We start from the raw sequence: 22,247 nt of genomic DNA, 5'->3' as shown, positions 1-22,247 counted from the left end.
TGTTGGACAAAACCACGTCTGAGCTGATTGTAGATGTTTTATTGTTCACACTTGCCCCTTAAAAACAAACGATTCAAGATGCCTCCTGTCTAGTGGGCGGAGCCAGAGGTAGCTGTAGAAGGCGGAGTCACATGATCCAGGCTCCACCCATTTACTCGTCTTGCGTCTGCGAGATCATGGTGGACTTTGGTTGGACAGGAGGAGACGATTCAAGTATAAAACATTCCCGGAACACGTCAGGAGGAAAGTTCAGCAGCTGCGACTGTGAGACACGCGTATCGCACGTTCTCCAGCGAGGACTTACAAGTGTCTGTGCGACCTGATCCAGCGTGTGCGGTCAGCACCTAAGCCCCGCCTCCAGGTGTCGGGATGACCTTGATAACAGTCCTCAGCGACGTCACCTCTTCTGCTCCCAGATCTCCGCCATGTTCAGTTCCAGACAGTCCATGTTCTTTAGTGCCTGAATGTTCCCTGTGTAGAAGGCCACGTCCACCACCACCAAGCTGCAGGCACACAACGTTCCTAATGTGTGAGTGTGCAAGAGGGAGTGATGGATGTGTGTGTGTTTGTGCTGACCCGTGCTGCGGTCCTCCGTCGTTGACGACTCCGAGTCGGGTCAGTTGTCTCTTCAGGTGCATCTTGAAGCCGCAGTTAATCCTCACGAACAGCAGCTGCAAACAAACACTTTAGCTCAAAGGTTCGACAGTCGGAGCGAACGTCTCACCTGCGTCTGTTCCTCAGGTAAGAGTTCATAAATGGCCTCGTGCATCTTCGCCATCTGCTTGCAGACGTTCCTGAAACATGGCGACGGCATTGGCGCCTTGACCTCGTACTGAGACACGAAATGTCAGTACGCATCACCGGAGCAGGAAGTGACATCACACACTGACCTTAGACAAGACCTTCTCGAACAGGCTGTCCATAATGGCCACCAGCTTAGCGGAGATCTCCGAGACGTGGTCGTTGTAGTCCTGTAGGGAGAGGTTGTGAGACGGTTGCCACGGTGGCGTCGGACGGCGGTACCTTGGTGATGTGGTCGAAATGCCGGAGCATGTTGTGCTGCTTCGGCGGTAGCTTGCTCTGGAAGTGAGACCTGATGATGGGAATGTGAAGGACCACCAGCTGGAGGCAGCGCGACGCTAGAGCTACACACACGGGACACACTTAGACACTCTCCACACCGCGACCTTGCGTGCCCCGACCAGTACCGAGATTCTTGGTGGTGATGGTCTTCAGGCCGACGACCTGCAGAGCCCCGGCGCCCAGAACCAGCTGGCAGCTGCGCGAGTTGAAGTGCTGCGACACACAAACTCCAGTTCACACAACAGTCCATCAGAGCCCAGCAGCTCACGTTCTGACCTTGAGGAGGTCCGACAGTCGCGTCAGCATGTCCGTGGCGATGGACGGAATGTCGTCGACGCACTGGCAATACTCCAGAAAGATCCGGATCAGGATCAGAACCGTGCTGTGGTGGAAGAAGGGAGGTTAAAGAGCCGCAGAGGAGCAGCGGGATCTTACTTACCCGACCACGGCGTACTTCTGACCCTTCACCAACAGGAATTCGGCCGGCCTGCGTTCATCTGGAACTACATTGGCAGAGAAGGACATGTCGACACCTGGTGGACTAAAGTAGAACTGCCTCCTTGTGAGGTTCTAGAGCAGATTTAGGAAAACTACTTAGCTTACATGCTTTTAAATGTATTGAAAATAACAGTTTAGGCTTTTAAATCAGTGCATTATCTTTTTCAACTCTTTTTTCTTTGGCTTGAGGTCTCCTCACAAGAGCCACATCGGTTCTAGAACCAGAATTGCAAAAAAAAATATCAGAACCAGCCGTTCCATATTCAAGCACCTGAAGTTTTGCGCTCCGGGAGTTTGATTCTGCCGTCAGCAATAGAGTCGACCAGATCCTGGAATTCTGCTGGAACCTCGGCCTGTTTCCAGCGTTCGTTATCCAGGAGGAGGCTGATGGTAGAGGTTTGGAGCTGATCAAAACCACCATCATCGTCACAACCATCATCTCCTCTACAGCTACCACCATCACAATATTGTTGCCTGTGTCGCATCAACTACCTGAGCTTTGTCTTCCTCTCCTCGTGGAAGCGGTGTACAAAGCGGTTGGCCTGACTCTGCAGCGCCCCCCTCAGTGAGAGGCTGCGTCTGCCACATAGCTCCTCCGTGTCTCTGACAAATCCCTCCACGGCCAGAGAAAGACTCACAAACTCTGCTGAGCTTAGTCGTTCCATAGATCCGTCCTGCTGGAGAGGAGACGATCTGGTCAATGCTCAGACAATGTGAGGTAGTCGGGGTCGGCACCTTGGCTCTGGCCGTGAGGACTTTGACGCAGCGGTCGTGGCTCACGTCTGAGGCCGTGCTGATCATCTCCTGCAGGTTGTCCAGGATCCGGTTCAGCTCCAGATCGGAGGGCATTGAGTTCTCAGCAGACCTGATGGAGGGGAAACAGGCAGTGAAGCAGCTGGAGTAGCAGGAACAGCACAGTCTCACTCACATGCAGTTCAACTCTCCACCACTCTGGGTGAGGTCGGTGGCCACAGCCGGTCCAGTCTCTTGGTTCTGGTTGGAATTTCGCTGCTGCACATCGTTCAAGGCATCACTGATGAATAAGCCCTCATGGGTGAGGTAGGCTAGCTCCGCCTCCCCATGTGGTGAGGGGGGGAGACAGGACGGTCCTGACGACTCAGAGCGGGCCTCGACTAGAACCCGGGTCTTCTGGTTACAGTCGAGGACCTCCAGAACGACCACCCGGATCACGGCGAGTGTGGCCTGACAGAGCAGGGGGAAAAACAGGTTATTGTGCCGTCATGGCAACAGTCTTGACCCGGGCTCAAGCTTTACTTTTCTAAGGAAGGTTCGGAGTGATTTGGGTCGAGCCAGATAAAGAAAATACTCACTTTGATTCTCTGTAGGAACAGAAGGAAACTGTCGAAGACCCTCTCCAGCAGCTGCAACCATTGAGGGACGGTCATCAGCCGCATCTGTTCAGCCAGCCTGGCACACAACACGCACACATAGATCATCGAACACAATAAAGAGCAACATACAACTTACAGATGAACTTTCAACATAACACAAGATATTCCAAACACACTAATGTGTCAAATGTAGCATTACACAAATGATTACATAGGTCGATATATGCTGCACATACATATGGTGTGTATTGGCACGATCTGTGGGAACAAGGAAATATTTGTAGTCCAAGTACTTGACTCTGGTGTTGCAAAATTTACAGACCATATGACTCTTGACGAAGGTGTAACTGCTTTCATTTGTTTTGAAACCAAATCATGGCCAAACATCAGCTTGAAAAGCTGCTGGAGTCACTGTATCCTCTCGTCCTCCAAAAATAATTTATTTCGATACATTGCGGTGAAATATGAAAATTGTATTGTGGAAAAAAAGGAAAGGGGTGACATTCAAGTGTAATCCCAACACTCGCATCTGAACAACACATTAAATAGGAAACACATGAACAAACAAGTTGACTTCAGTCAAACACAGTAGAACAGACACACACTACTCACTTCGTGATCACTTCCGTGTCAATTTCCTCGATGAGTGACACACTTTCGGCTACACACTGAAACCACACATACATGTTTAATCTACACAACACCAAATGTTGCTGGTACAAGGTGGTACCTGAGAGACTATGGACTTGGCCGCCAAGATCATCTCGTCGCTGTAAATTTCCAGGAAGTCCAACTTCCTCTGACGCAGGAGGCCGAACACCAGCGACTGAACGCGCTCCTGAACACAAAACTAGACGCTCAGAGACAACAACACGTGCGTACAGTTTCATGTGAATTAAAAAACAGATTATCGGCACCAAATTAATTGATTACAGCTTAAAATCAAATGCTTAATTATTAACATGATTCTTTTCAAACTGATTCAACCACACAAGAAGCTCTGCCACAAGGATCCATATCAGGCTCCAATTCATGATTCAATTGATTGACAGCATGCTACTGGATCTTTTGACAGACATGACTTTGGTTTATATGTCACCTTCTGTACTGCAGCAGCATGTTTAAGCACCTGTGACGAAAACAGCGGCTGTTAAAACACCCAAAGTTTATTCGTTTGTGCCACAGGAAGTCATGTGATTCTTTCAGTCTCGCATGTCTTCATTAGGAGTGTCGAAGTTTACAAATGTGTGATGTGTAGTCGAAGCTTCTAACTGCGAGGAATATGTAGTCAGGAGCCTCGCAGGGCAAAACGACAGAGCTTCAGTATATTTATTTAGTCATTTCAGAAAATGTTAAACCTGTAAAAGTAAAATATTTACTTGTGAATTAATAACATTTACAGCTTCACTGTGCAGGCATGTAAACATTGGCGGGTGTTAAAGGTTATTTATCTTTCTAAACATTTAGGATTTGTTATCCATGTAACCGTTTACACGTGTGGACGTTGACTGTAGACATAGACTGGCTGTGTCGTGTGCATGTGCAGGCGTCAGACCTTCTCCAGCACTTGCGGCTCCTCCTTCAGGTTACGGTTCAGGTCACTACGGGCATACATGCTGAAGTCTTCCACCATCATCTTGTCAATCAACTTCTCCAGCTCACACAGCTGAGAGCCCAGATGTCTGCGGGGACATGCGGGTTAATGCTTTACTCCTGCCTGGCGACATGTCCACTCACCTGAAGCTGTGGACCCCCTGCAGCTCCTGCTGCAGCACCTCTTTGGTGGTGGCGATGAGCTCTAGCGCCCCCACAAACTCGGAGGTGGAGAGCAGCAGCTGCACGGTGGGCTGCGTCTGGTGAACCGCCGCCATCAGCTTCAGCTTGTTATGCAGCTTCACACAGTTGTGGCGGGTCAGTGCTGCATTTAGCGCCCGCAGCGGTCCCTGGCACATGACCCGGTCGATGGCGGCGGTGCGGTTCCGCAGCACGGCCACTGCCTGCTGGGTCTCCTGCAGCTGGTCCTGGAGCTCATGCTGCGACGACATGGCGTGGAAAAAGGCTTCGGAGCGCAGCGAGATCTGCCGTGCGATGCTGACCTCAACCACATCCAAGTAGTGGCTCAGCTGTGGACGACAGCGGGTCACCATCACTTGCACCTCCTGACAGAGCACCAGCACCAGCACCAACACCAACCTTCTCCTGCAGGAGTCTAGACGAGGCCGCATCCTGACTGCTGCGCCCACGACCACTGCTGAAGTGACACCAGGGCAGGACACTGTTGAATGTGGAGGGATCCTCCAGAGCAAAGTCCGGCTTCATGAAGATCTGACATGAAAAACATGAGTTGTTGAGATACGGATACAGAAATAAACCTTTTATTTTTCATTAAATTAATGTTTGGTTCTAAACAATAAAGCAAACACTTCATCAGAACAGTCATTGTCAAGTCCTGTATAATAGCTCATATTACCTTTTAAAAGCTTTCATCTTATTTTTGCACATCTCACTATCGATTAATTGATAACAATCTTACATGCATCTGAATTTTTTTGTGTTTTTTTAAATCATGAAGGTATTGCTTGATGCACAAATAGATCATTCAAACAAAATCCAACCTAGTGCTTTACACCTGGTTGACATTGCCGCCAAAACGAACTATTCCTCTGAAATCATCTCTTACACCTTTCTAGTAATATTTGTGTTCAGTGTGTGAGAGACAAGCAGTGGCTTAAAGTGCCGAAATGAGGGTAAATGTCAAGAACCATACAAATTACTACGGAAACTAGTGACTAGTTCACTATGAAAATCAAAACTATTAGCCAGCAGTTAAACTGAGACTTGGAACCTACTGACCCGTGTGTTGAAAAGATGGAAAGAACCAGTGAGGGAGCTCACCTTGGGAACTTGCTCCAGTTCGACTCTGGATTTCTCTTTAAAATAAAGATAATTGTTTAAAACAGTTTGTGTTCACCAGGGCACTGACTGAGGAGGTTACCGTGGCTGGAGCCAGCGCTGGCGTCCATGTGCTCCTTGTCTGGACAGATCGTCTTGCAGCGCTCGTGGATTCTTTCCCTCTACGAATATAAAACGGATAGTTGACATTTTTACTTTGCACTCAGCCGTCAATCAAACCCTTACCTGACCCATCTCCTGCCTGTACTGCTCAAAATGCTCTTTGGTGATGTTGGGCAGCTGAAAGGAGGGCATCACCTCCATCTCAGTAAAGTCCAGACCCCAAGACTTGGTGAAGAAGTCCGACTCCCGCTTGGCTAGCCGGGGGTCGTTGAGTGCAGCTGGCAGGTTGACCTTGGAGCTGTACACCGTCCACCGGTCGTGCTCCGCCACCACAGAGGGTCCATCACGTAGGCCCCGGTCCTCACCTATCGCATCGGTCAGCACATTATGGCAGGTGTGCGAGCGTGTGTGTGGGACGCAAAGGAAGAACTTACCTGTGGGCTCCTTCGGGCAAACATCGGGCAGCGAGCGAGCTGCTCTGCGGTGAGGAGTGGACGGGTCTCGCCCCTTGTGATAGAACCCATCTCTGCCTCTGATGCTCCTGTGAGGCACTGGGGAGGAGCCGTGGCTGGAGGCCATGTCATGGGCCCTTCCAGGAGGCTAGCTGGAGGATGTCAAACTTTATCAGACCGATCACTTAAATCTGACCCGAGGTCAGAACTATACTATGGTTTTGACAACGTTATATCATTTATCTTATTTGTTTTAATATAAATTCAACTTAAGGTTGTATTTACATGTTTTTGCTTTAAGCGTGAATAATACGCTCTCTTAATTTAAGTAATTAAGAAATGGGGAAACATTTTTAAATAAGCCAATTTTACATCTTATTTACAAGTTTTTCTATAGCTTTTGGTGACTTATACTTAAACAAAACGAATATAAAACGAAAAACACATAACAGAATGAACCATTTTAACTTCTTTAAAAATTAAAAACGAACTAATACAGTTGTTATTGACAGACTTTAATTGACAATAACTGACAAACTTAAAACACAAACACAACATGACTTGTTAGCCATATGGGAATATTCGTAAACGACTGTCCTCAATCCCGAATATTGCTAAGAATCATAAGGTTTCACATTTGAAAACTCAAACTCACAATCCTAAAAAAGTTAAAATCTTCCTCAGACTATTTCTGTTGTGACGCTGAGCTGTCAACAACTGTGACAGCAGCTGCAGCTAACTAGCCTCAGCTAGCCGAGCTAGCACAGGCTACCAAAGTTTTAATTCGATTATATTTGCTTGAACACCGAACTAGCGGATCGGTCCACATCTATCGCCGACACTCGTTCACGGTAACCACTTGTCTGCTCAGAGACCCGGCGTGGGAAGCCTGCCAAGGCCACAGCGAGTTCCGGAGCTAATGCTAACATTGAGCGGCGGATACACGTAGACTGATGCTAACATGTTGCCAATAGGTGAACTTGACGAGCGAGTCCAGGTGAAACCATCGGCGTTTCGGACCCGCGGGGAGTTTCGGTACCTGTCGTGTGAAGCGCAGCTACCACTGCTTTTCCTCGTCGCCATCACAGAATGACCGGATGAACCGGTTTTGTCAACAGCGGGACACGAAGCAGCAGCAGAGTCCACCGGTACACCGACCATGATGCACCGAGGCAGGGGAAGGTGCTGCTCGCTGCTGCCACCTGCCGGCCGAGCAGTTGCCAATCGATATTTTCAACAACTAAAATCTCAAGATGTTAAAATCTTTTTGACGTAACGAAAGTCGTTGACGGACATAAGAAATTATGCATTTGTCTAAAATCCTGTTAGCTTATTTAAACCTACTATTGTAAGTACAGTTTTAACTTAAAACTTGAACATTTTGTCACATTTTTAGACGAGTTAGATGATCATTCCTGTTGATAATGCTTTAAAAAGAACCCGAAAAAAATGTAAATTTTCATCATCACTTCATTCAGACTTTTTGTGACACTTTATTCATTCGTTCAAAATGAATGAGCCAGTGTAGACATTATTAAATAGTCAATTAAATAGAGTTTTTATTCAAAACTTTTAACAAACTTTTATCTGACTCCACATTTTCAACTTCGCGACTTTAAGAGCACTTTGGTGGAGTTTAGACACCCGAGGATCCTACGACAGACAGAGACATGTGATGAGGAGGATGATGGAGGTTCTAAACAAGAAGTGAAACCTCCTTGGCTAGTTTCAGAGATGAAACATCAAATAATAGTCAATAAACAAATAGTCCTTTGAACCGCTTCCCATATAAGACCGCACATCACCATGACAACTAATATATGATCGATAGACTTTATTAATCCCTCTGGAGATCTCCTTTGGGAAATTAGAATCCCGGTAGCAGAAGAATGGATATAAATAATAGAAATATATTAAACTTTTAGTCCAGAGGGCTTTGAAAGATGAGTCTGATGTAGCCACTGGCGCCCTCTACTGGCGTGATGCAGAAGGGGCAGGCGGCGTGGAAGGCGTGCGTGCCGTGCGGCAGCAGGATGCGACCCCAGTACGACGCCGTCTTCTCCGAGCACACGTGACCACAGGGGGTGAAGGCATGCGTGGGCGGAGCTTCGTCCACGTAGAAGCCCGCCTCGCAGCCCAGCCACAGGGGCACGTACGGACCCTGCGTCCGGCACATGGGACACTCCCTGTCCTTACGGTCCGCCTCCACCTCCGGGTGGCGCCGGTCGCCCCAGCCGTGGTAGCCGTGCACATGTCCGCAGCGCAGGTAGACCCACGGCTGCTTCTGGTCCAGGATGTCCCGGCGCCGCAGGCTGGGGAAGGCGAGCGTGTTGAAGCCCACGGGACACTGGGGCCGGCCGGCGTTCAGCTCCTGCCGCAGCGCCTCCAGGTGTTTGATGTTGGGAGTGCGCAGGAGACCCTCGGCCGTCCGCCACAGCAGAGTGGCGCCACAGAGGTCGATGAGAGAGCCGTCCACCAGCTGGTTGGACTCAGAGGTCACCTGAGGAGCAAGAACACCTCTGAAACACCAGTGTGTGTGTGTGTCGCCATGAGAGTGCATGTGTGTGTAAGTCTTACCCTCCTGCCCCTCATTACAGACGATCTGGTCTCTCTCAGGGTGTAAACATCTCCGCACACCGAGACCTCCCTCCATTGACTCGGTCCGGAACTCTGACCGAAGCCCTGCTGAGGACTCATGATCAGGACCCCGTTAGTGGTCAGTCCGTCCATGAGTCCGTCCTCCATTTTCCATTTGGCTGCTTTCTCCTGAGACACACACACAGTCAGGGATCTGGTCAGCCCGGAGTGGTTCTGGGGTCCTACCCCGAGGACGATGTTCTTAGAGCAGTCGAAGCCAGCGGCGTAGACCCGGGCCACGTAGGGAGGACTCCTCTGGCAGATGATGCGGCAGGCGAAGCGGGAGATTGTGCTCTGGACTGCCTGACCCTCGGCTCGGTCTTGACCTCCCGGCACAGCATCAGTCACCACCAGGTCGATGGGGTTCTCGGTGGAACGTCCGACCTGTGGACACCGAAGAGCCATATAGACACAGTCTTCTGGGTATGTGTTTGTGTTACAACCTGGAACATGTCCGTGTCCCCGTCAGTCGTGTACTCCACCACCACCGTCTCAGCTCGGGACACAGTGTAAGAGATGCTGTGTCGCTCCTTGCTGCTCACCGCCTTCATGTACGCACACACACACCAGACGTGAGCAGGACTGTAGAGTGAACGGGTTCATTGTGACTCACCTGTGTAGCGTGTGTTGAAACGGACGTGTGCGCCGAGCTCGCCTTCACCCCATTGGCTTTAGACCTGCGACCCAGAGCCACGCGGCTCCTCCTCCTGCCCTTGTCTCCGCCGGGAAGAGAGCCATTATACCTGAACACACATTACACACTTATGAACACACACACGGATCCATCAATCATTATTATACAAATTAAATGTAAAAATTAATAAAAGATCAATAAAAAAAATCATTACATGAATGAATAAATACAAGATCAATGATTCATTTATAAATGAATAAATAATTAATGATAAAAAATAATTAATTAAATAAATAAATATTAATGATAAAATCCATAAATGAAATATTAAGGATTCAATAAATACAATAATGAATTATATATATTATTAAATACATTTATGAAATAATAAATGTAAGAAATTACTAAAAAATTGTGATTTAGTAAATCCATGAATAAAATGAACAAATAATTACTGATTTAAGTCCATTCATGAATAAAAACATGCATGAATAAATAATTAATGACAAAATAAATAGACACATGAATAATTAATAAGTCAATAAATACTTCTTTAAAAATAAAATTAAAAAATCCATCAATTAATAAATAAATCCATCAATAAAGAATTACTGATTAACTAAATACATTAATTCACAAGTAACAGACGACCATCTAAATAGATTAATAGAAAAAACAATTAATGATTAAATATATTAAATAATTAATTAAATGAATTTATAATATATATAATTAAATAAATGATTAATGATTAAATAAATATACGATAAAGGGTCAAATGAATGCGTGAGTGATTGAAAAAGTTCTGTTGAGTTGAGTGTCTCACCCGAGCACCAGCAGCTCTCCATACTTGACCCGGGGTTCTCTGTCCTGGACCAGCGAGAGCATGTTCGCGACGATGTTCCCACTTCCCCTCAGCTCAACACCATCCAACGCGGCCAACACCGAAGCCGGAACCGCCAGGCTGATGTGTTGATGAGCTCACGCTCGCTCACTGTGGCGAGACACAATGAGTAGATTGATGTCGGAGGATCTGCTGGACGACAGCGACGTGAGGCTCTTTTGTACCACAAACACACAACAAACCCTCCAGGGTCAAACACTCACGAGTTGGGGCGTCAGCATGACGTCCACAACATCCACTCGTACAGATGACAAACGCACCAGGGAGGACAGGAGATAGGAGATGGAACACTACAGTGCACGACAAAGGAGGGAACACAGAAGGGAACATTTTAGGACGTTCCCAAAAGACTTTAAGTGACATCATTAATGAAGTTGCTGATGTCATGTGACTGAGGTCGAAATCTGTATGTGGTCTCGGAGTGGGTTGGGGGGGGGGGGTCACTTTACAAACAGTTGGACATTTCAAGTTTTAAACGTGGAACAATAGCAGCGTCTGCAGGGGACAGATGCTGTGGCGGGTGTTACTGGGGGGGGGGGGGGCAGCTGAACCCCCACAATCCTGACAATACAACAAAAAGGCACAGACACACACATACAAGTCAGTAACAAACACTTTCTATACACAATATTTTTTTTAAATAGCACCAATTTTATATTTTTACATTAAAATAAGTTGAAATAAGTTAAATCTTGTTCGGAGGAAAAGTATATGATTCCAGACGTTTATTTTCCCATTACACCGCAGTAAAAGATAGATCGCAGCAGGTGGTTTATGAAAATCAAATATTGTGGGATATCGGATAGTTATATTATTAAGTTCTTATTTTTATTGAATTATATCGCATGAATTCATGAACAGGGATTAAGTGTGTGTTCTTAATTTAATTTTAACACAAATATATCTGATGTTTTTAAATCAAAGTTAAATAATAGTAATTTAAAGTGTGTATATACTAGTCAGTCGAGTATTTAAAAGCTGAATTGTTTTTTTTCATAAATGTACAATTTATGAATGTAAATGTACAATTTAATCTATAATAATGTGCTCAAAATATTAACTTGATTTAAAAGTGAAACATAATTTCAAACGAGAAAAACCAGTTTCGTCAAACTCACAAAACTTTCACGAAGATTTTACTCACGTCTGGTCACGGTGTGATGACTTAACAAGGGTTTCAATTTCAGTTCCGAACCTGATAGATTTGTTCCAACTCTTGGTTCGGCGTCAGAGTCCGAACACAATCACAACACAACAGAACACGTTCCAAGCGACTCAAGAGACTTCCCGTTGTGTTCATGGTAAAGCTTCCTGTGAATATTTTCAAAATAAAGGTAACATTTTAAAAACTCGTTTTTCTTGCGTCCTACCGAATTAATTTTTAAGCTTTTAGAGTTTGATCACTAAGTTGAATAATAAGGACGACTGTTTGAGTAGATAGCCTTGCTATTGTTTCTTAGAAAAAGAAAAAAAAAGATCCGTAAAGTAACTTCTCATACAAATCTTTAGTCCAGTAATAGTTGTGACTATATTTTTAAGTCAATAAAAAAAGTAAACAGCGGAAATGGAAATAGTTGAACACACTCCATTACGTAATGAACGTAGAAACTTACCGGCCACGGTGACGTCACGGGACGTCCCGTGTGATAGAAGAGTAGTGCTTGACGTGACGGAGGGTGTCCGTCTGTGTGTGTGTCTGTGTGTGTTTGCAGGTTCAGATTAAGGTTGGGTGTGTGTGTACGTGTCTGTAAGTGTGTCTGCGTTTCCTCGACATGTCAGAAACTCCGCGTCACTCGGAGAGGAAGGTGAGCCCACTCGTCCAAACTTTAGCTTCATCTTATTTACACACACACACACACACACACACTAAGATGTCACAATGTCGTTGGTTTAGGTGGAATAACTTGAATGTTTCAAACAGTTGTGAAATAGTTTAACTCGGTTCTCAAGTCCTGAACGAAGACTTCCGTTCTATTCCCCCCAAAATAAAGGCCTTGCTTGTACTAATAATATTAGTTAAAATCATTGTATACAAGTAAGTAAGTTAGTTCAACACTACATCCTCACATTGAAGACAAATCTTTACTTTGAATCTCAGACAACTGTTTGTGCTCCTCCTCCTGTTGTATTGTGTGTCTGTAGTAAATCATGTGTTACTGATCCTTTCAGAAGTGGAATCATGTGGCCCAGCAACTTGTCACGCCAAGAGTTGAAGTCAACAACACACGTCTGGTGACGCCAACTCAGTAACTTCAAATCTTCCTCTGCTCTGTAACATTTCACTTTCACTGTGTCCACTCTGAAACATCTCCCAGAGCAGGGGTCCCCAACCTTTTTCTTCACTACCAACTAGTAAAATAAATTATACTTATAGTCCGACGTTCAGATCGAAAAAGGTTAAATACAAAAAAACTAAAATTAAGTGTATGAAAAAACATATCAACTTACAACAAGATGTTTGTGTATTTGCATCTATGTATATTTGATTATGTGTGAGTTTGTAGTTCAGCACTATTTTAGTGAAACTCTGAAACACATGTTTAGTTTGTAGAGAGTTTGTGTTATTTTAGAGAGGAACTGGTCTTTTTTTTTTTCAATCTTTCCTGAAACTTGACTTGAAATTTTCTCACTGTAATTTCCACTTGTTTTAATATCTCTTACTGATCTCAGAAGCGTCTATTTAACATTGTCCTGGACAAAGTACTACTAGGGCTCCTGTGGAATTATATCAGTGACTGTAGAATATTGAACGGTTGAAATTTAACATTTTTATATTGGAATTAAATGTTTGTTATATATTAAATTGTTGAATTTCTTTTATTGAATAATTGAATTCAACATTGTTCATATATTTAAGGTTGAATCTGCTTTTTTTTTTCTTACAATTGAATAAGACTAAATTATTAATACTTTCAAAACGTTTTTATACATAATGTTTGATATTCTAATTCCAGGAAATTCAATTTGATTTTTAAATTCAACATAACAATGCATTTATAATAGTCCTACATGACAATTCCAAGAGAACCAAGTTAGTTGATCAAGGATCTGCGCGTCACATGATTTGCTGCAAGTTTGATCGCGTGACTTGTCTAAAAGTAACTAAAGATTCACCATTTACATTAGAATATCCTAAAATGAACATACTGTAGATATAATTGTAAAATATACATATTTAAGAGTTTTTTCCCTCCTGTGCATTACTACAGTAATTCTTTCCCCATTGCTAAATTATCATCCTTATTATATCAATTATTAATAACTTAAACTTCTTTCTTTTGGATAAATGATTACAACAGCTTTTTAATTTCTTGTGTCTCTGTTTGTAGTCAGTTCCCTTCAGAGGAAGCGTCACAGGTGGGATGAGTCCAGGAAAGAAGGTGGTCCTGGTTGGATTAGTGGACCATCTCCCTGACAGGTACCAACATCAAAACCTCTTGATCTCCATGACACCAACCGATGCCACGTTCATGTTCTCGCCAGGTTCTACGTCGCCCTGACGTGTGGACGGGGGACATCCGGGGAGCCCCCTACTTTTGTCGCTCTGGAGACCTTTGTTCGGTTCAGGGACCGGCAAGTCCTGCGACGGGCCTGTCTGTCGGGGAGCTGGACCGAAGCTGAACACAACATACCATTCTTTCCCTTCATCGCAGGGCAGCCATTCAAGGTGACTCTCGCCAGACGCCAGACAGGTCGACATAAACATATCCGTCTCTTATTTCAGATGGAGGTCCACTGTGAGCATGGTCGTTTTCGCGTCTTCGTGGATGGACAGAAGCTCTTTGACTTTCAGCACAGAGTGACGTCGACGCACCTTGTGGACACTATTTGGATCAAAGGAAATCTGTCCATCACAAAGCTGTCGTGACCGACTGGAGCTGCGAAGAGGTTCGGGTGCCAACAGATGGAACTTGAGCGGGAGAGACGGTGAAACTTCAACGGATGCTTCTCATGGAACATTTTTCAACTGTTTTGATCATGTTTTTTTAAAACCAATCATCATGTACTGTAGAATGATCTGACACAATTTAAATAAATACAACTTTACACTCATTTTGTTGTTTTTTACTGTCTTCTCTTATGTATAACAAATCCAAACATCTAAGATCATCAGACAACAGTTCCAAACATCTAGTTTTGAAAACATAATTACAACTGACAGAGCTTTAGTTCTGTTGGGGAAAACACGCCCAAAATGAATAAGATTGTCCCGTTGTTTCAGCTCAACCTGTCGTTATATGGAACTTCAGGGTAATGTTCACCGAGGTCACTTGATCGAACTGGACTTACCTGTTGACAGGAAGCCGCGGTGCACGCTGGGTGACATTGAGGCCGGAGAGGCAGCGGCCGGCTTGACATCCTCCGTTCCCGGCTCTCAGTCCGAGTCATCCCTCTGTGCACTCGGCTGGTGGTTCCCTCCTCCCCGTATGGACCGGCCCCGCTTGAAGCGAGTCACGGGCAGCCGCCGGAAGCGTCTTGAGGTTCGGACTTGTGTTTGTGTTCGTCCCAGTGACACCTGCTGTTGGAGCGCTAGCGGCTAAGCTAACATGCTAGCTGCGTAGTGGGTTTTAAAAACTGCAGGTTCGTTTCTAGTTCTGCTCGTCCGCGCTCACAGCAGAACCCTCGTCATCTGAGGCAGACATTCTAAAGCAACTTTGACGTTTATTCTGTGCCGTTTGTGTGTCCGATGTGTTGTTAAACTACTGAAGTACTTGCTCGTCATCACCATTTGACAGGCTAGGTTAGCTTAGTTCAACCCATCACAACGGACTTTTTCGGCCTTGTTTTTAATGAGCTCACGTCGAAACATTCTTTTTAAAAACACAACTAAACGCAAACCTCATCGACATTATGTTCTCGCGTTCTCTGGTTTAGTTTTCTGTAACCGAGCGACCAGTTTAGCTGGTTAGCCTGCTAGCTTGAGTTGAGCAAACTTAATCATTAACCACAGATCATTCAGCCTGCGCTTGTTGTGTTCGTTTAAAGTCAACATGGACTCAACGTTGTCTTTAAGTGAAAGAATTCTTCATTAAAAGTGCCAACGCAGTCTCAGTCATGTTACTTGTAGTCTCTTTCAGTTTAAACACGTTTTATTTCTTCTTGTTTCTGTCTTTTTTATTAACACTAACTGTGTGTTATATTAAAATGGCAACTGTCTGAGTTGTCAGAAGATAATACCAATCCTTGCAGATTTTAGACAAGTATTACATTTAAAAATGTCATCAGTAAAAATGTCCCCAACATTACATGTTTTTTCCCATAACTTAAATATGTTTATCGCCCCTTTTTGTCAATGTCTCCTAAACATTCTTTCATGCTTACTTACTTACTTAACTGCACTATAAATGTTTCTGTCAGAGCCTGAAACTCTAGTTTGCAAAGTCAAATGTTTGCCATTGTTACTCCTATGAATATTAAAATCACCCCAGACCTGAGAGGCAGTTAAAAGGTGGCAACGCTTTCAACACGAAAGCACAAGTGTAAATGTTTGTACATAATTATTTGTGTTGCTAAGAGAGGGAACATGAATGAAGAAAGGTAAGGTAAAACTTAGAGCTAGAACTAAACGCTCAACTCACCTGTTGGCTGCTGGAGGAAGAGTGGTCGAGTTTCTACACAATGAAGATAAAAACAAATGAAACGGCGATATTAAAAATCCACTAAACCCACTCAACTGCAGCAATGAATTAACTGAGTAGGAGTGAGACAGTGTTGGAAGATGAGTTAAGGTAGTGTTTTTTTAGTTGAAAAGTCTGTGATTTTTGTTTTTTTCCTTTAATAGATTAGTCGGACAATGTTGTGCCGGGAATAAGCTCAGACATGAATCTTCATAGACTCGGGTAGATTATGATGGTTATTTTGCATGTTAATTTGTGTTTATTAGTAAAACTCCAAGCGAAACAAAAGCACTTCAGACGTGAAAATAAATTGGGTGATTATAAATAAACCTTCTAGGTGACTGTGCTGAGTCACTACCAGGGCTGGAAACTCCAGTTTGTTCTCTTCTGATAATCTCTTATCCAGATAAGAGAGGGTTCATGACTCCTTCAGATCTGCTGGAAAGAAAGGGTAGCAAATATTTACGTTGACAGGATTCGCTGTGCAACGTTTCCACTCATGAGAAGCATAGTTGAGATCTGTTGGTGTTCACTGGCAGTTCTCTTCATTGACAGGTTATTTTAACTTTTGATGTTAATCTGAATGCCTAGTTTATGCTTTTTCTTATGTCTTACTGTTGACATGTGATCTCATTTCAGGAGTAGCGGGGAGTGTTTGTCGATCGCAGCGTCATGGAGCCTGATGTCATCCGCATGTACTCGTCGTCTCCACCGCCGATGGAAGATGTCATCGAGGAGGAAGAGGACGAGTTCGGTGACTTCGGCACCTTCTCCTCCGTCCCGAACAGCATCAGCTTCACCGAGATGGACACGCCGACCAGCTTCAACCAGAACCAGGCGCTGACTGCGACCTCGCCGCCAGAGCTACTCAATGCACGAGTTGCCGGACTCATCTCATCCATCTCCGTCGGGGACTTGCCCAAGGTCAACGGGGTCATGCCGGGAGGTCACAGTCTCCCGGACACAGGTGAGGTGAAGAAGGTCCACGTCAATAAACTGGATATGCATGAGTGTGTCAGCAGCAGCGAGGTTGATGACGAGAGCTGCGATACAGCTAATCATGTGACGGGCACCAATTGCAATGGCAGAGACTCTAGGCCGTTGACGAACGGGTTTGGTGTTCAGGAAAGTTTATCAACACAGGAGTCTGTCCACTGTCACCTAAAGGGGGAATCTGATGAGGACACGGATGGCATCCCTGCCATCAAGACCGACGAGGACTTTGCAGACTTTGCTGCTTTTTCCGATGCAGTGTTTACTGTTGGCCAGATGGTAAATGGCTCAGAGAGTCCTGCAGGAGAGAGCCGGAACTCTGAGGAGCCCGACGAGATTGAAACTTGTCAGGAGGGCACCAAAGAGGACACTGTAAGAGACACAAACTCACCATCAGAGCTGGCTCACCTGGGCGAGCACACTGCTGACGACGGTTACTCTGGAGTCAATCTGAATGGAGAGGATGAGGCTGATGAAGACTTCAAAGATGATGTGGACTTGTCTCCTGGCAGGTCAGACAATGACACGGAGACAGAAACGGAGACTTCGTTCGGCAGGCCGTTGTCCACGGACGCGCTTGAAGAGTTGGGGGACATAAGCACGACGGGGTCCGCTCCGTCCCCACACCTCCATGAGGATGTCGCCACACCCGCTGAGCACAGCCAGCTAGCCGAAGACGACGAAGACTTTGGAGACTTTGGAGATGCCGAGTCTTTCGGCAATCAGGGCTTTGCAGACTTTGACCAATCCGAACGTCACCAGGAGCAGAGCACAGGTGACCCTGCAGAGGAAGCTACTGAGGACGATGACTTTGGGGACTTCAATTCACCGAAGTTTCACACTGGAGATACGGAGGAACAGACGGGATTCGCTAACTTCCCCGGCAGCAACAGTTTTGGGAACTTCAATTCGGCCATGTCAGAAACTGAGAAGGATAGAGGTTGGAGTGCCTTTGGTGATCAGGAAACAGAGACATGGGCTGCGTTCAGTTCTGAGGAGTTCAATCCTCCTGTGGAGAGAACAGAGGATGAGGTAGAGGAATGGCACGCAGGAGACTGCGAGGAGTCCATCAGGACGGACAATCAACAGGTAAGAGACTTGCAGAATTAACATTTGTCGATGCGCCCAGAGGCCAGAACAGAGAATGTTAGCATCCCTGCAAGTAGTGAGCAGTTAAAACCATGACATCTGTGCTTTTAGAACGTAGGAAAAAAAGAAATGAGAAGCTAATGAAGTCCAGAACAAATGTTAAAGCTAATGTGTTTCCAACTTCAGCTGTCAGGACAAAGGAGAGCAGCATCAGTATGAAGTTGGAACGGGTGCTTTAGTCCCACATACCCTTAACATGAGATGTGTACTCGGAAAAATAACTTGCATTGACGCGTCTACGTATTCATACTCGTATTCCAGAAGGTACGCATGCGTAATTGAAGACTTGTAGTCGTAAAAAAAACAAAAACCGTTGACTATATTTTCAAATAAAATTGGTAAATTGGTAAATCAGAGACAAAATTAACTTGAACCATGTCATGTCTCAGGCTCCGAGACATCGTTTACCGTTTTTGTGGATTAACATTTAAAAGGGATTTGTTTCTCTGTTGTCTTTTGAATGGTGGTTATTTAAACTTGGATATCAATTAAATAACTGCGGGAACGCGTGGCTCATGTTTTTTCTCGCTGTGATTGAGAACAGCAGATTCAAAAAAAGTCGTAATTGTTTCTTTTTTTAAATTATTTCGTAACTACAAGTCTTCAATTACACGTGTGCCTTGGGGTTTATGGGTAAAAATATGTCGTTAATAATATGCACGTATTTTTGATTGAGGTGCAAAACAAATCTAACTCACACCTACAGATTCAAGAGGTCGTGTTAAGTAACTTGTAACATAGTCAACGTTTGTTTTTTGTTTGTTTTTTTACGACTACAAGTCTTGAATTACGCAAGCGTACCTTCTGGATTACGAGTATGAATATTTTGTTAAGTCCAGTACGAGTACACATGTTACCGGTATGTGGGACTAAAGCACCCGTTCTAACTTCATTGATCAGCAGCAAGTAGTCGGACAATACTTCAAATTACTTGTTCCTACAGTTTCCCAGTATATTACAGATCTTATTGCCATATTTAAGTCAACACACACACACACACTCTACGATGCCTGCGTTCAGGTCAGCAGCAGCATTCCTGCATGAAGAGTTTACATTTGGGCTTCTTTTAGATTCTGTGTTTGAATATTATTATTATTATTATTATGAGTAGGTACACCTCAGGAAGTGGTCAACTCTAGTCAGGAGTTGTCTTCACTAAAGTGAGGCTACTGCTCATGTTGTGTGTCTGGCCTGTAGGTGGCGCCGTGCGGGCTGGAAAAGGTGTTCCAGAGCAGCTTCCCTCCATCAAGCGTGTCCACAGTGGAGGACCAGGTGGTCCCTCTGAAGAGCCTGCTGGAGTGTGGACAGGAAGAGGGCGGGTGAGTGACCCGCCTGCTGACCGTCAATGACCATGTGACTGATGACCACTAATGTCCGCTCAGGTGGGTGCGCAGAGACGTGTGGACGCAGCTGCAGGACATCCACGAGGCGTTTGGACTTCGGTACCAATGGGGCGGGTCGTACTGCAACAAGACTCTGCTGTGCTGCCTCGGCATTGACACACGCAACATTGTGAGTTCTGACCCGACATCTGCATCCTCATCGTCGCCCATCATCCTGCTCTGTGTTCACAGCTCTTCACCGGACAGAAGAAACAGCCGGTCATTGTTCCCATGTACGCTGCTAGTCTGGTGAGTCCTCTACCGTCCTGGTGTTTGTGTGTGTGTGTTGACGCGTGTTGTGTGTGTTCAGGGGATGCTGGAACCCACCAAAGAGCCTCTGAAGCCAGTGTCTGCGGCTGAGATGATCGCCTCCATCGCTCAGACTCCTCCAGCAGCTCCGGAGAAAACCTCATGTCCCTCAGACTCTGCACAGGTGAGTCCACAAGTGCTCCTTCCTTCTCCCTGAACTCTTAACTGACCACCTCCGCCCAGCAGGAGGCGCTACCACCCGTCCAGTTCGACTGGAGCAGCAGTGGCCTTACGAACCCATTGGATGGCGAGTCTCCTCTCTTCCTCAGTCTCCCTCGCTGTCCTCACCTCTTTCGCCTGTTTCTATTCTTCCTCAATATACTTTCCTCATTGTTGATTTCTTTATCACTCTTTTCCTTCAACCATCCGTCTTAATGCTCTCCCTTTATCTCCACTGTCCATCTATCCCCCTCTCCATCTTCATCACTCCAGTCTTCGTATTTACCATCAACGTTTTCTCTCTCTCATCGTCTGTTCACCTCTTCTCCTGCCACTCGTTTGTCAGTCTCTCGCCTCTCTGTGGTCACCTGTCAGTGTCTTGTGCTTCAAGGTAAAACATCCACTCTGAGCATTGTCATAGTTCAGAGTTGATTTCCCTCTTAGCCCTGCTGTCGTGTGTTATGTAACCTGAAAATGAAGTCAGACTTCAGTTTGAAGACGACTCTCTAAACACACTGATCTCTGCTGCTGCTTCCTCTCCTTCCTTCCTTCTTTCTTTCTGCCCGGTCCAGTCAGTGGAGGTTCCTTTCTGTTAAACCTGGATTTCTTTGGTCCAGTAGAAGATTCTGGCTCCACCAGCTCAACCTCCATCCCAGGTCAGATACACCACACCTGACCACCTCAGACACGGAGGAGGGGGAGATGCAGGAAAGGAGGATGAAAAGATGAATGATGGAGACTGAGAAGAAGAAAAAAAATGGTGTTTATAGGAAGAGGATGTTGAGGGTTCATGAGGTGCTGTGACAGATGTTGGAAGTGAAACATTCAGACTCTTCTTCATGAAGCTCCTGCTGCTCCTTCTTTCTGTCATCTATGTTTTCTCCTCCTCCCTCCTTCCAACCGAACCCTTTTTGACCCGAGTGTGTAACCGCTCGCCGTTTCCTCTCAGGTGTCGACCCAGAACTGTTCGAGCTCACCACGGCCAAGCTGGATCCGGGCGGCGCCGGCAGCCGAGTGGCCGACGCCTTCGCCCGCCTGATGTCCACCATGGAGAAGACCAGCACGTCCACCAGGTCTGTTTCAGAGCGTGCACACACACACACACACACACACACAATATGACCGACTCCTTCTTGTCCTGCAGGAAGCCTCGGAAGGATGAGAACTTGAGCGAGGAAGCTTCCAAAGTCATCGCCTCTCTTCCCGACCTGACCTTCATGACCGCCAAGGTCCTGATGTTTCCCGCAACGCTGACGCCGCTGGACTCCGCCACAGACTAGCTTCTGCCTCAGCTGGCCCCGCCCACATTCTTTCTTTCTCAACTTCTGCTGCGAGTTTTCTTTTTAACCTTCCACTTGTGTCTCGGAGCGTCCATTGGGCGTCCTGCCGTCTGTACATAATCAGGGAGACAAACTTTGATTTTAACTTGAGTTTTTTACGCTTCTGTTGGCGGGTTTTTCACGTCTGAAGGAAACACTGAAGTGGAATATTTGTATACGTAGATTTATATATAAATATATATTTATGGACTGAAACCACACTGCCTGTCGAGACGTCCCTTCTTCGTTTTAACTCACTCTCCAAACTACTTCTGATCATGTGATCTTAAGAAGGCACTTTAAGTGTCAGACTGCTCAAAACTAAATTCCTAAAATTTTATTTATTTTATCTTTCATTGGTTGAGACATTAACAAGTTATAACTGGTTCCGGGTTTTATTTAGGTCTGTGGGTCGCACCACGGGAGGCTCTGGAGGGAGGTTAAGGGACCAACTGGAGCTCCCTGCGTCGGCTTGTGCTGCACAAATATTCCGATTTTGAAGTTTTGTCGCTCCGATATTTTTTTGCTCCGGAGGATTTTGCACTTTGAAGATGTCGCAGATGGATCGGACCGGGGCGGGCGCTCGCGCACGTCGGCTTCTCTTCAGACTCCAGTGTGTACATTTGAATTTTAGTGATTGATTAAAATTATTTAAGAGAAAACAAAACATTTCATTGTTTTCATTTCCTCACGTGACCCTGACAATCTACTTCTTGTCACTTTAGTTTAGCTAGTTGCTGAAC

The 22,247-nt window shown here is 45.5% G+C and overlaps 4 protein-coding genes across 12 annotated transcripts; 2 read left to right on the top strand and 2 right to left on the bottom strand.

Annotated features, from left to right (window-relative positions):
• Positions 1–23: 23 nt before the first annotated feature.
• vps54 (VPS54 subunit of GARP complex) lies at positions 24–7,577 on the bottom strand. 2 transcript variants are annotated; one of them, XM_087801919.1, is made up of 23 exons: positions 7,440–7,577; positions 6,383–6,552; positions 6,072–6,313; positions 5,929–6,007; positions 5,829–5,863; positions 5,127–5,258; positions 4,671–5,056; positions 4,489–4,615; positions 3,664–3,771; positions 3,546–3,601; positions 2,913–3,009; positions 2,510–2,784; positions 2,317–2,446; positions 2,074–2,258; positions 1,853–1,965; positions 1,523–1,586; positions 1,360–1,465; positions 1,209–1,296; positions 1,024–1,145; positions 891–971; positions 725–832; positions 577–671; positions 24–503 (listed from the first exon to the last, which is right to left on the bottom strand). In XM_087801919.1, the coding sequence occupies exons 2-23, from the start codon at positions 6,525–6,527 to the stop codon at positions 398–400; spliced, it is 2,880 nt and encodes a 959-aa protein (XP_087658045.1). In that variant the 5' UTR covers positions 6,528–6,552; positions 7,440–7,577; the 3' UTR covers positions 24–397. The 2 variants fall into 2 exon arrangements, with proteins under 2 accessions (XP_087658045.1, XP_087658047.1); XM_087801921.1 differs by having other exon boundaries at positions 2,074–2,255.
• A 378-nt stretch (positions 7,578–7,955) lies between these two features.
• LOC148088979 (E3 ubiquitin-protein ligase pellino homolog 1-like) lies at positions 7,956–11,859 on the bottom strand. 6 transcript variants are annotated; one of them, XM_087801918.1, is made up of 8 exons: positions 11,720–11,858; positions 10,779–10,865; positions 10,498–10,704; positions 9,651–9,780; positions 9,481–9,582; positions 9,224–9,421; positions 8,978–9,166; positions 7,958–8,900 (listed from the first exon to the last, which is right to left on the bottom strand). In XM_087801918.1, the coding sequence occupies exons 3-8, from the start codon at positions 10,557–10,559 to the stop codon at positions 8,322–8,324; spliced, it is 1,260 nt and encodes a 419-aa protein (XP_087658044.1). In that variant the 5' UTR covers positions 10,560–10,704; positions 10,779–10,865; positions 11,720–11,858; the 3' UTR covers positions 7,958–8,321. The 6 variants fall into 6 exon arrangements, with proteins under 6 accessions (XP_087658040.1, XP_087658039.1, XP_087658042.1 ...); XM_087801914.1 differs by having other exon boundaries at positions 7,956–8,900; positions 8,978–9,421; positions 10,498–10,707; positions 11,720–11,859; XM_087801913.1 differs by having other exon boundaries at positions 7,956–8,900; positions 8,978–9,421; positions 11,720–11,859.
• A 347-nt stretch (positions 11,860–12,206) lies between these two features.
• LOC148088978 (galectin-related protein-like) lies at positions 12,207–14,628 on the top strand. Its single transcript, XM_087801912.1, has 5 exons — positions 12,207–12,380; positions 12,745–12,807; positions 13,905–13,993; positions 14,059–14,242; positions 14,300–14,628. The coding sequence occupies exons 1-5, from the start codon at positions 12,348–12,350 to the stop codon at positions 14,441–14,443; spliced, it is 513 nt and encodes a 170-aa protein (XP_087658038.1). The 5' UTR covers positions 12,207–12,347; the 3' UTR covers positions 14,444–14,628.
• Positions 14,629–14,882: 254 nt separating this feature from the next.
• On the top strand, positions 14,883–22,171 carry aftpha (aftiphilin a). 3 transcript variants are annotated; one of them, XM_087801910.1, is made up of 10 exons: positions 14,883–15,056; positions 16,833–18,275; positions 19,533–19,654; positions 19,718–19,847; positions 19,910–19,966; positions 20,028–20,150; positions 20,213–20,273; positions 20,758–20,841; positions 21,135–21,258; positions 21,330–22,171. In XM_087801910.1, exons 2-10 carry the CDS (start codon positions 16,866–16,868, stop codon positions 21,463–21,465), a joined length of 2,247 nt encoding a protein of 748 aa, XP_087658036.1. In that variant the 5' UTR covers positions 14,883–15,056; positions 16,833–16,865; the 3' UTR covers positions 21,466–22,171. The 3 variants fall into 3 exon arrangements, with proteins under 3 accessions (XP_087658036.1, XP_087658035.1, XP_087658037.1); XM_087801909.1 differs by having other exon boundaries at positions 20,213–20,277; positions 20,762–20,841; XM_087801911.1 differs by lacking the exon at positions 20,758–20,841 and having other exon boundaries at positions 14,884–15,056.
• Positions 22,172–22,247: the final 76 nt, after the last annotated feature.

Source organism: Callionymus lyra, chromosome 1 (assembly GCF_982586985.1).
Source record: "Callionymus lyra chromosome 1, fCalLyr1.hap1.1, whole genome shotgun sequence".
In the NCBI taxonomy this organism is placed as follows: Eukaryota; Metazoa; Chordata; class Actinopteri; order Syngnathiformes; family Callionymidae; genus Callionymus; species Callionymus lyra.
The sequence above is the reverse complement of the archived record's forward strand: the minus strand, read 5'-3'. Positions and strand labels throughout refer to the sequence as shown.